The sequence below is a fragment of the Phalacrocorax aristotelis genome, chromosome 10 (genome assembly GCF_949628215.1).
Source record: "Phalacrocorax aristotelis chromosome 10, bGulAri2.1, whole genome shotgun sequence".
Lineage (NCBI taxonomy): Eukaryota > Metazoa > Chordata > Aves > Suliformes > Phalacrocoracidae > Phalacrocorax > Phalacrocorax aristotelis.
The window spans coordinates 110,979-124,305 of NC_134285.1; the positions used below are offsets into that span (position 1 = coordinate 110,979).

The following is a 13,327-nucleotide window of genomic DNA, read 5'->3' on the forward strand; positions in this document are numbered from 1 at the left end:
GTAACATTACCCTGCCATCTTGGATCTTCACTAAGGATCTTCTCAATCATTGCCTGGCTTGCTAAAATTCCTGGTTGCAGATCTGGAATGCCTTCACCGCATCCTAGCTGCCCATTCTGTAAGGTTTCCTGTGCCTGAAGTTCTCTGGAATGGGGAAAAGAAAATAACACTTCTAAACTGTATAGCTACAGTAATCCTATCTGTCACAGGTATATATACCTGTCCAAGTCTTTCAAAATTCTGTCATGTAATCCAGTTCTTAACAAGGCTAAATTGTTAAAAAAAAAATAAATTGACTGTATTTCAAACCATTACTTATGCTGAACCTGGCAAACAATTGTAAGGAATAACTATGTCATACAAATAAAAGAGAACACATGAAGGAATGCTGGCATTATGTACACAGACAATGTTTGTACCAGCAATATCCATCTGTACCTCTGTATGTTGGTGTGCTGACAATTTGAATATGCCATTAACTTCTGATATTCCACTGCCACATAGGACATGGTAGAACTAAAAAAGATATAGGAAGGGCAGTAAGGGTGGTCAGAAATACAGATGGCCTCCTCTATGAGGGAGAATGAAATACCACAAGACTCTTTGTCTTAGAAAAGTTATGACCGAAGGAACGTACAAAATATAGCTATTCAATACTACGTCGTATAAAAGTAGCCAAAGTGCTTTTGGCTCACTAAGATTTTGCAAGAAAAGTTTTTCAAGACATTCAGGAGACCTAGTAGCAAACAAAAATCATGAGGACATTGAATCTCTTCTGAAGAATTTACAACTGCTTTGCAAGTAAGCAACCACGAGCTTGCTGAAAGATCATTCTGACTACTGCCAAACTAAAAGGTATTGTATTAGTGGTATGAAACCTCTACCAAAAATCTGAGAAAATTTTACTACACCATTTCAGTAAAATTAAGCTGTACAGAGATTCAACAATGGCAAATCAGTACAAAAGATTAAAGAATAAAAAGATACTATAGCATAATTATATTATGCAGAATTTGAAGCAATGCAGAAACAATGTGAGGAATCAAATACCAGAGGTGGATCTATAGTGCTCTATGAGAACCAAAGGCCTCTAACTTCAACTGGCACTGCTTTCTCTAGACACAAATATTCGAGGATCCTTCCTCCTATACTAAAATACTACTACACAGGGTCTCTGAAGTTTTGAAGTTTGAAGTTTGAGGGGTGCCGTGGTTTATAATGTAACTAGTTATGGTATCATTTACATATCATTTCAAGAACTTCCTGCACCCCAAGTATCCTCCAAGAAAGAAAGTCTCAAAGGAAGAGACAGACCTAAAGCCAAGTGTAAAACCTTTCAAAGTCAAAATATTTCTTTTACAGATTCAGAAAAGGTACAAGCAATGAGAAGGAAAACAGGTAGTTCGTTAAGAGTGCGTTTTCTTTAAGATGGATATGTAGAAGAACAAGGCTATTAAGGGGAATAAACTTCACATCTTAATCAGTGATTCTACTGTTATTCCTCTGCTCTCTACTTAAAATGAAGAAACCCTAATACCTGTGTCCACCATAGAGCAAAAATACCACCAAAGAAAAAATAATCCCCGATGTTTTGGACATCCGTATGAATGCTGGATGCCCAGAATCAGGAGAAGCCATGGCACATGACCGGTCTTCACAAACACCAAAGAAGTCTGAGGCAGTCTACTTGTAGGTTCAGGCTGTTAAACATAGACTCCTACCACAAATGTCTTCTGCTCCTCCTGATGCTCTATACATAGCCAATCACCAATAAACAATCAGGTAACAGATTAAAAGACATTTAGAGAACAGAGCTTGGTTTCAGCCTTGCTATAGAGTGGTTCCTCATTCCAATACAGTACAAAAGATTACAAAGATACTAAGCATTCTGTATTCAGACTGACGTGGCATCATGCTGCGTATGCTAAATGGGGAAAAGTTAGAAAGAAGAAAAAGGACCGATGTCTTGCAGAAGCAGCATCAACTAGCTATTTAACAAAAGTCTTCTGGAAAGAAAAGCTATATATAACTAAACAGTATGTGACCAGGCAATGCAGCAGTGAATTCTGTGGCAAAATAACAATTTAACTAATTATGAAATTACTGAAAAGGCACTAACTTTACTAAAATTACTGTGAAGGGAGAGCTATCAGCTCCCAACAGATGGCTGGGAATACAGGACAACAAAGGTGAGAATGTAAGGTAGCAGCCATACCAGCTCAGATCAAAGGTTCATCTAGCCTGGAATCCTGTCTCCAACAGTGGCCAATAGCGGATGCCTAGGGAAGAGTATAAGAATAGGGCAAGCATGTAGTGATACTGCCCCAGAATGCTCTTCCAGTGTCCGGCAAGAGATACTTGTGACCCTCCAAGACTTCAAAGCTCTCTAGGAATTGGTATCTTTTCCTACTGAGTATATACAGACCACTTTCTGTAGCAAGACCTCCCCTTAAACCCATTTATAACACCTCCCAACAACATACTTATCTCCCAGCTTTTGCCACAGCTAAAACTAATACCTATCAGTACCATGATTCACAAAGCACCTTCTTTCAACAATAAATGTATTACACATTAGAGAGGCAGAAAATTATACTGATATCTTATACATGAAAAAAATACACAATGATTTAAAAAACCTGCAATGTCAGTAGGCAAAACGTCAAACATACAAGCTGAGAACCTGAAAGATGGCTTAAAAAAAATCATAAATTTGTGAATGTAAAAACCATGTGCAAATTTACAAGGCATAAATGACAAAAGGCAGAGTATCTGGTCTTGCACCGGTCATAATAATTGCATATATGGCTCCTGAAATTACAAGCTACAAAACCTTAGTATTTGTATTTCTATCTGCTATCATGATGCACAGTGAATTGTATTCGTATGTTCACAGTTACAGAAGCAAGTATATTTAGTTACAGAAGCATGGATATTTTTCATGCAAAGCATACTGCATTTTCTGGTATGTGGTGATAACAGACAGGTGGTATTTCCTGCTAATTAGGCTGAAGAATTCGAAACAAGACTACCTTATATCATACACTGGTGGTCTAAGGTCATGTGGACCATGGGCAAAGGCACAGTGAATTCCATTCTTCACACAGTGACCCCGGGCATCTGTTTCATGAATGCATGTCCCAGTCTTGTAATATCTGAGATGATACTTCCTTTCTGTATCCCCTGTTGTTCGATGCAGGTAAGGGCAACTACATAACAGAAAGAGAAAAGTTAGAGCACTGCTTTGATTTTTGTTTTTTAACAATTTAATTCTGAATTATGCTGTATCTCATATTAACAGGTAACTTTGCAGGATTCTTCAAACAAGAATTGTTCCAAACAAACCACCATCACAGGTCACCCTCAAAATTAAAAACATTAATCTGTTTCTTAGTCTCTGCTAAAGTTATAAGGATTTATAGCAGGCTGGCTCACAAAGATACTATTAATAAATCTAGTAAGCACCCCTGTAAGCATCATCTGAGCTTAGGAATCACATCTTCCATGCTGATGAAAGTTCAAATAATTTCCATGCTAAGACGTACAAGAATTTTTTTTAATGTTAGCATCATCTAAAATCAAGGGGTACTTCAATCACAGTGGGTTTTTCCCTGCCTGCTCTGTATAGACATGGAACTTACTGAACAATCTCAGGTTAAATCTAAAATTACTCTTCTATTAAAAGGAAGAGAACAAATTTTACATCATCAATATGTCTTTGTACATATACTAACCATTCTTCAGACACGACTATATGAGTTATGGTCTGTACTTTAAAATGGCTAGTATCATATATGGATTATAATTCCAATTAACAATAGTAAACAAATTAAAAAAAAAAAACACAAAAAATATATACACAGGGATTTCTGTTCTCTCCCAGTTTATCTCAGTGTAATTAATTTTAGTCTCTACTGGTTTTGAAAAAAAAATACTCATCTCCAAAAACTATGTTCCCCCATCCCAAAGTAAAAAGAAACTGTGTCAAAAAGCTTAGAGTGTGATACAGAACAATGAATGAAAACTCCCACAGGAATATTTCACTTTGAATGAAGGGAGAATAGCAAAGCACTAGGTAGACTTTAACAGTCCTAAGATTTTATGCTGACTTAAGGTTTATTCACTACACGCTAAAAAGGTTATTTAGAAACTAGACTAAAGAAATGCAGTTGTTTGCAAACATGTACAAGTCTGGTATTTAAATATTTACATCAAAATCATACATTTTTTCTGCTGTGCTAAACACCTGCAGCTTGTGCTGACTTCCAGGAATTGACACTGTTTATGACTTCTGAGGATCAAGTTGCTTCCTTGGAGGAATTTAAAACTGATATTCTGTTAAAAAAGATAAATGGGCTGCAGCTAGTGATTTGCACCTATCTCTTTAAATCCCAACAGAATTAATTAGTGGGAAGACTAGGTATACCAAATTCAGTGCTACATCTCTTTTGTCAGTGTAAGATGGAGCACAGTCTACATTCAGGATCTGGAAGTAGTTCTTTCACAATTCTTGGCTCTTCATGGAAAGACAGATAGGATACAATCTTTGTCGTACCCATTATAGTGCCTCAGCTGAACTTTGTGAGAAATTCTTTGTGATGTGTGAATAGCACTGACACAGCCCTCCTGTTCTGCTAGAATTGCTACTGATACAGAAAAATGAGAAAGCCCAAAAGTCAATTGGACACTCTTGCCAGCACTAGTCCTGTACAGAACTCTAAACAGGAGGAAATGCAATCTGAGGCTGTATTTTTGTTACTGCTAACTGTCCCACCACTAGCAGACTCTTTGCAGGGGTCAAATGTTTCCATTTTCCCAGCAAACTGTTCATTAGAAACTCTAATCTTTCATTCATATACACACATCTCACAAAGGTGAGAATACTCTGTCATATCCTTATGCATAATATTCACACCTCCACTTTCATCTACTTAAGTTCGCTTGTCCCTGTTGGAAACAAGAATTAAATGTCTTATCTTCCATGCAAGAAGTATACAAGTGTTTACATCCCATTGCTTGTCTCTAAGTCCACGGTTCCTTATCAGAGGGCAAACACGTTTGCTTAAATATCTGCAGTTTTTCCCTTGCAAAATTGCCTCAGTGGAGGTCCCCTAAAAACATGTGAATGCCCTCAATTATTTCTAAATTACTGTTGTGTTTTTTTAAAATACATAATTCAATGTAATATATATATATATAGCGCTTGTCAGACAAGGTAGGCATAATTCGTTGCACACAATGTGAGGGAGGGGGAAATACTCAGGTCACAATTCTTCTCACAAAAAGACAATATGAATTCCAAAAACAAGCTGGGAAAGAAAAATAAACTGTGTCAAAAAAATCTTACTTCTGCTAAATTAAGCCTAGGTTTGTTTGCCCTAAGAATACTCGTGCCATCAATAGCTAATGAAATCTGGATGTTATTGAAAGCACAGCTTTCCTGCTGCACATTTTGCTAGCCGCCTGAAGAGTCCTGTAACAGGTGAAGTCCTCCTCCAGAAACTAACAGAATGCTTTAATGAGGCTACCCAGTTTGCTATCTGAATTTTGTAAGAACTAGATAGAGCTTGTTCTAAAGGCGACTCGGGGGGACTAAACAGCTTGCAAACCTCAAATGCCAAAAACAATGCCATCGATTTTGCATGTGTATGTTTTACATAAAAATGTGTTATTCATACAATACCACAATAATACATATGCTATTAACCACAGACAACATCATCAGCTGTAGTTCATCATAGGATCATTAGTCAGAAAGGCAAAAAACCCTAACAAAAGCAGCTTTTAGATGGCAGATAGTACTTAATCACACATAGTATCAAACTAAGCCAATGCACTGAAACACATACAGATGTTCTACTCAACCTTTAATGAACTAGAGGGATGTTATATCTTACCTTCACTTTATTAATAAAATATTTTAATGGGGCATAAACCATTGTAATATACAGCTTTAAACAAGACTACTTTTTTGATTTAAAATTGCTGATTTTAATTATCAGCGCATTACATGGCTGCAAACTGATGTTCTTATGTACCATAGTTTGGTACCAAGGTTGTTCAGACCTCACTTATTCCTCAGGAACAAAATTTGTATTTAAGAATTAAAAAAAAAGTTGTTTCCAGGCAGAATAGCAAATCTACTTAACGGCCCACATTTCTATAGCCATCTCCCAGCTCAGAATAACTGTACCAAATCCTAACTTAGTAGTTGTGAATCAGTAAAGAACATTACTCTGTATTTTTAAGTTCTATCAGAGTCTACACACAACAGTTAACTATTGAAATCAGCTTTGTTCTCTGCATCCAGATCTCACAAAGTAAAACTGTCACTACGTTATTCAAAGTAAGTAGATGTATATACCATGAACACATGTTCACAAAAACTTAAAAGGTTAACTGATTACTGAAATGTATATTTCCTTTTCACAATCTTCTTAATTCACATCATAAACATTCCAAAGATATCCTTTGGGAATAAAACAGTTCTAGTTTAAAGAGTAAAGCTAGATGTTCTTAAGTGTATGAGAACAACTACATAGTTCTACTTCTGTTCAACCCTGAGGCACTGACATATTTTTTCCTATGATTACTTGAAGGGCTCTTCCGTAGCAGACTTCTGTCATTCATTCACTGTTAGAGCAGTCTTACATTACAGATACTAACATATCCAAAATAACCTTCTTTTTTAGAATCTGGTATCAGTTGACTACAATGGTTGAAAAACACATAAAATTAAAAAAAAAAGTATCACTTCTATCCTTAGTTGCGAACCTGGCAGGAACACTATTCACTGCTCAAACTATATCCCTCTAACACTGCAAGTAATCTAGTCTTTCTCACAGGCCCCTCCTTAGAACAGGTTGTTTTAATTTGCCACCCTTAGAAAAACCCTTTTCTAAAGTTTTAAATTTTGGGCTTCCTTTCATTCCAAGGTGAACTTTGGAGAGAAATATCTCAGTCAATCCTAGGTGAAACGAACAATTTCTACTTCAACTCTCTTGGAAGCATGTTCCTGAAACAATTATGGGTGTCATCGCTCGACCCTTCTTGCTAGTTCTCTATCAACTCACAAACTGTATTAACCTAACTGTGTATTCAGATGAGCAGAACAGAGGAAGAGAGACACAGAAAAAAGCCAAAAAAGTATCAGTATGTTCTCATAGATAGCTTCTAAAATGAAAATGTCCTGGCACTACTATTTATAACCTATTTCTAAAAGAATTTGAAGTTGCTTCAAATAAAAGGCTAAATTTTAGGCAGAAAACAAAAAAACCCACCTCTTTTGCTGAGTTCTGAAACAGGGATGCTGCCACACTGTAACCATGTCCTCAGACATGTTGGTGTTTCCCTCCATTTTTTTCTCCTGCCACTACAGCCATGCTCTGGCATCTTCCATCTTTAAGAAAGTTACCTTTGACTTCTCTTGCCTTTCCCAACTATTTGCCCCTGTATGCCTTCTCTCTTCTACCTTAACTTCAATCAGCTATCAACTTAAAATAGTTGACTGCCATTTCCAGCCACTAGTTCTCAGGATCAGATCTAAAATAAGGCCTCCACAGTTCAGCTGAAACTTCTCTCACAAATGTCTCCAATAAACTCACCTTATAACTGAGTCAAAGAAAGCAGACTCCATTTTGCCTACTCACATCTATCTTCATTTTCTAAATTTACTGTCTGCTTTACTCAATTTTCCTCCCCTTGAAACACTGTTCTCCTTTGTTTATGGGAATTCAGTTACATTCACATTTTCCCCTCAATCCCTCCTGCAGCATACCTTCCAACTTCAACATTCTCTTATGTGTGCCTCTGAGGTGTCTCACAAGACTCCAGCCTTGGTCCCTGCTGTTATCCTTCTACATCTGGGCAATTTCACTGCACAACACAATCTTGAAAACCACCACCTCTTTGCTGATGACTCCTAAACCTACCAATTTAATTCAAATTGTAAGCATGACATGCTAAAACAGAGGTATGAATTTCACTACTGGTCTTGTTTCTGGCAAGTCCTCTGCAATTCTGTTATGCCTGACAACATAATCACCCTGTTTGTCATTTAGGCTCCTAACCAGGAACTGTAGGGAACAACCTTTCAAATCCAATTGCAGCAAGAAGGTTTCCATCTCACATCTCAGTTATTAAAACATCTCCTCATATTTGCTTCTAACAATTCAATCTTGCCCAGCTAATAGCCCTTTAAAGCATCGCTTCCTTTTTCCTCCTTTAGAATCAGTATCTATCACTCAATAATGAAAGGTCAATTTTTTGTCCCCAGCCAATCCATGACATGAGCATCCAATATCCTCGTTTGTTGATTTTCAAAGAACTGCCCATGCTGCCCCAGGATTGGCAGGAGTGCTTCACAAACACCTGAAAAGGCAATTAATTGTTCTCTTTTAAATCATCCCTCAGAGACATTTTTGGCTGTTTATGTTGCTTAGGCATGGTACTCAATATTGTCATGCTGCCTAGCGCATTTTTGTTGTTTACCTTCTCTTATCTCTGTTGTTCAGTTTGTAAAGCCTCTGGGAAAAATCCACCTTTTTCTTCCATGACTACAGTCTATAACACAAAAGAATCCTGATGTGTGACAAGTGCTGCTGTACACTACAGTAACAACCAAAATAATTAATCTCAATTTTTAAAACAGGTGACCAGCATAACTACATATTTCCTGGCTGTTTTCCTGCAATTTTTTTTGTCAGAAGTCCTTCCTTGCTTCCATCACTGCAGATGAAGGCAGTTCCTCTGACATATGACCACACTATTCCCAGCTCCTCTATATATGCCTGCCTGCCATACTGTACCATCTGCTCATTCTCATCTCCACAAAGCTTCTACCCCTCCCCGAGTTAACTGAACACCCTCTGTAGCCTTTATCTAGAAGAGACATATGTCCATGGAAATGCAAACACTAACAGGCTAGCCAGACAACTAACAGTGAACTCCTTCATTTGCTTCTTCTCACTGGAAGCATCATGAGAGAGTCATTCTCCGCTACAACCCATCAATCTTCACAAAACTTACAGAAGTTTAAAATCTTGAAGCCACCTCTATACAGTACGGTTTGCACCTACTGGTCAATTTCAAAGTTGTCAGGAGAAAAAGGAAGCACAACTGGAAAAAAAAAAACCCCAAAAGGTGCAGCAACAATACTAGCAGAAAACCAGTTTCTTATGTTATGCTTTAAAGATAGTCACAACGCAAAACCATAGGTCTAACTCTATGATAGCCTAAAGAATACATGCTTACATAAAAGTATATGTGCCAAATATGGACAAATCACTTATAGAAATCTGTTTTCAAATAAACTGCAGCAGGATTCTATCGATCATTTTTGCTATGGAGAAATGAGCATCTTTCCTTAACGTCATTGATAATACTATAAACACCTAGGACTGAAAGAAATCACTTACTCATCTCCATCTGGGCAGATTCCTGTAGTCTCATCATATTTTGTACAATAAACATCTGGACTGTAGTTAAAAGTCCCATCACGCCTTCGTATAGGTCTACGACGACGCTGATTTAGGAAATGCCAATGAAAACAGGTAAATGGTCTGTGCTGGGCACACTTGTGCTGCAAAAATAGGGGGCACTGCTCTGTCCTAAATTCCTTTAGATACCTAAAAAAATTAAACTGTGTTACAAGTTTATCTTATTGGAGGCACATTTTTACAGTATTAACAGGGCACTTCACAATTCAGTGCACATAGCCCATGAAAAATTGTACAAATGTACCTGCATACAGTTTTAGTTCCTATGCACAATTTACTGTTTAGCTGTTGAATACAAGTGACTTCATTTCTTATGACAGATGCATTACTAATAAAATACAGTGGAATACCTGGCAAATTATACTATGTTTTGTAACTAAACTAAAATCAAATAAATACATTAATTTTAAAAGCACAGCATTTAGAATATTGTCCTAAGTAACCACCAGAGATTATATATCCATCAAGTTACTTGAATGGGCATTCATATTGCTTGCTACCATACAAAATAGTCCTACAAAGGCCATTTTAGCTAAATACCACATCTAATTTAACCATTAGACCTTAATCACAACATTCCCAGAACATGGACACACTATATAGAAAGCTAGAGGGCTAAAAGAGGTTACAAAGGTTATCAGGGGCTATGAGATTACTTCAGCAAACTTATTTTAGCAACTGTTATGTTTGTGTTGAGACAGTCTGGGGTCTTTGAAGGCTACTTAGGTGTTAGTAAGATAGTCCTTCATTAGCACGCGGGGCACAGAAGCTAATTAGGAAGCCTGATACTTCTTTCCACAGGATATGAAGTTCATGCCAGACTGGGCACTACCATGGCATTTGTCAAAGGATGTAAGACAGCACTCTTTTCCTGTCTCAGTTTACATCTCTATTAGCCAATTTAGCAAGTTCATTACATTGCTAAAGTTACGGAGTATTTGCAGAGGAAGGGGTATACGGGGGGTTATGCAGAACCTGAAAGTTCCCAGAGGGCATTATAGAATTGATAACACAGGGTGTGTGAGCAAAGGAATGCCAGCCACAGTTAAGTGATAAATTATTCTGCATTTGTGGGGAGCACATGGTCCTACATGAAATGGGCTATCAGTAGTGCTAGAGGGTTGCAGGGACTTTATAGACCATATCAGAAGAAAACAGGCAGGCTTTTAGAGAGGATGGTGAGCACGTGGGAGCTGTCTTTCAGTACAGCAAGGTCTGCAAAAATTGTCACGGAAACGTCCCAAGGACTCGAGCCGAGGCTGGCTACGCGACGCTTAGGAGAAGTGGAAGAACTGCTGTCATAACTCGGAAAGGGCGGTCTCGGAATGCGAGAGGGTGCTGCGGGTTTCGGGATGCCGGGCGATGCCGGCGGGTCAGAGCGCGGACCGGAGAGGCACGACCAGTGGGAGCGGCCGCAGGGCGCGGAGAACGGCCGCAGGCGCTCTGCCGTCAGCCATGGCCGGGCCGCCTCTATCTGGCCGGCACGGAACGCGGCTTCCTCCCCGCGGCGCCTGGAGCCGGACAAGGAGCGCGGCGGAGGCCGGCCAGGGCCCGGCGGCCTCCTCACAGCCCTACCGCCACCGCAGGAGGCCGCGCGGTGCAGGCCCGGCACACGACTGGGCCCGCCGCCTCGGGTCCTGAGGCCCTCCCCGCGCGGCGTTGGGGCCGAGGGAGCAGGGCGCCTCCAGGACGCGGTACCTACGTATAATGCGTCGGCTGCTCGGTCTGCGGGGACCCACCGGACCCACCACCCCGCGACACCGCTTTCGAAACGGACGGCATCTTCCCCAGCGGACAGCAGAGCGCAGGCGCACCCCGGCCCTGCCAGCCCCGCCCCCCTGCAACGCGGCCCCACCCCACGGGCGCGCGCCCTGGGCACCGCCCCGCGCGCTCAGGAAGCAGCCGCGGCGGCCCCGCCTCCGCAGCGCGTGAGGAGGCCCGCGCGGGCCGCCCCGCCCCTCGGTTCCCGGGGGCGCAGCGTGCCGCCGCGGCTGTAGCGGGGCTGTAGCGTAGCCGTGTGCCTGGGACATGGTGCGCCGCAAGAAGTGTCCGACTACGCTGTCGGTGTCCTCCAGCGCCCTGGAGAAGGTGCTCGTCAGTAAAGCGCTTCTTAAGCGAGCTTCAGCCGATGGCCTCGTGCTCTGTACTTCTAGCAACAAAATGCTGCAAAGAGTATGCAAGTTTTCCAACACCTTAGAAGCAAGAGGCTACGAGAATAGTTTTACATGTAGAGATTCTTTATTAAATGCCTATCACATGACCCGAAAATAAGGACACAAGCAAAGGGCAGCTCTTTATTTCCTTAAACAAAGCTGTACGTTACTGGGTTCATTGTTTTAATAGAACAGGGAGAAAGCAAGCTAGTCAGAGAATCAGGTGTTACACCTTAGGTCAATATAAACAAAATCCAGGATCACTCTTTTATTCACCAGGACGCCCCCATGCATGTATCTCACTTGCAATGTTCTACTGTAGTAAGTTGAATTCCAAGACAAATTAAACCTTGTCACAGCACCAAACCAACTGTACTCATTTACTAGGCATCATCTGGTTAAAATACACGGATTCTACAGCAAAATCAAAAAGCCACAGCAGTGCACGTTGTTCAGAGACTAATCAGCAGAGTTAGTCTCTGATGACTAACCGATGACACGATGCTAAGTCAGTTTTCTCTGTATCTCCAGCCGGCCTTACTAGCTGCTGCCACGTTTGATTTTTTGATTTGTTTAGGGGGGTTGTTTTTGGTTTTATTTTTAAATTAGGAATTCTAATGGCACAAAAGCAGTTTTGCATTTTTACATTTGAAAGCTTAAAAACATGCCTCTAACTTTACAGGGAACTAAGTAGATATTAGTAGCTTAGATTCTTCCTAAGAAGTCTCCAGAGTGTGCAAGTCTGAATATCTATGAATCTGTAGGAGAAACTAGATGCTACATTGTTCAGTGAAACAAGGGGTTTCCTCCCCAATATAATGGAAGCCAATCACTTTGATTCCCTGCAAAAACCTCTCCTACCAGTAATGATCTGAATCAGGCATGCCTAAAAAGTTCTAGTCCAGAAAGCAAGCACTAACTGCATTAAGGGTTGAAGAACATTAATTTCTACATTATTTAGTAGAATTACAAAAAAACCCATAACATAATCACATATTAATGAATTGTGCACTTACAGTTGTCTTCAATGTAAGATGACCTACTGTGACTAGCAAAATGTCAAATGAAGGTCACCTTCAGCAGCAATTTTACAGACTTACAGCTTCGCTATTTTAATACACTGCCCATCTAAGAAAAATAATCCATGGAAAAGAGATGGGTTGTATAAAACATATCTTCAAATGCAAGTTAATCTGCAATATATCCCGTTCATCCCTACTGTGCAACACAGGTATAAACTACTCCTCGTGCTGCTAGGGTAAATTACTAAGACCAGCACAGAAGGCAGCATGATACATGAAGAAATCAAGCTTGTAAGATAAGGCTGCCGATAGGCTGGAAAAGTGTCAGTACAGCTTTTAACTTCTGGCAGCTTCTTCACTGCAGCCACACTCCCGTCCTCATTTCTCCTTCTGCAGTTGCAAGGGAACAATGCTTTTTTGGGCCACATCTAGAGGCTCCATGACCTGACCGGAGAAAACGGCTTCCAGTCGCTCATCGATGGCCGTTTCTTCCCTGAACACACACCAGAGCAAAAGCCCAGCGCACAGCACACTTAGAGGCAACACCTTCACCCACGGCCGCTCGTGGTCACTCCCCATGGACCGGCTGACGCTCCACGCTCGCGGACTGGCCTTGCTGGTAGAGAAAGGGATGGTCGCCCCGCCTTCCGGATCC

General features: G+C 40.4%; 1 protein-coding gene across 19 annotated transcripts in view; it reads right to left on the bottom strand.

Annotated features, from left to right (window-relative positions):
- Positions 1-11,350, bottom strand: part of UNKL (unk like zinc finger) — a 57,506-nt gene extending 46,156 nt beyond the window's left edge. For 8 of the 19 annotated variants that reach the window (XM_075104489.1, XM_075104483.1, XM_075104482.1 and 5 more), the window contains exons 1-4: positions 11,200-11,331; positions 9,417-9,626; positions 3,033-3,209; positions 11-144 (exon numbers count right to left, since the gene is read on the bottom strand). In XM_075104489.1, coding sequence (XP_074960590.1) covers positions 11-144; positions 3,033-3,209; positions 9,417-9,626; positions 11,200-11,279 — 601 coding nt within the window. In that variant the 5' untranslated portion in view covers positions 11,280-11,331. Of the gene's footprint in view, positions 1-10; positions 145-2,215; positions 2,280-3,032; positions 3,210-9,416; positions 9,627-11,199 lie in introns of all 19 variants that reach the window. The other 11 variants (XM_075104491.1, XM_075104490.1, XM_075104487.1 and 8 more) reach the window with 7 other exon arrangements.
- Between the last annotated feature and the right edge of the window lie 1,977 nt (positions 11,351-13,327).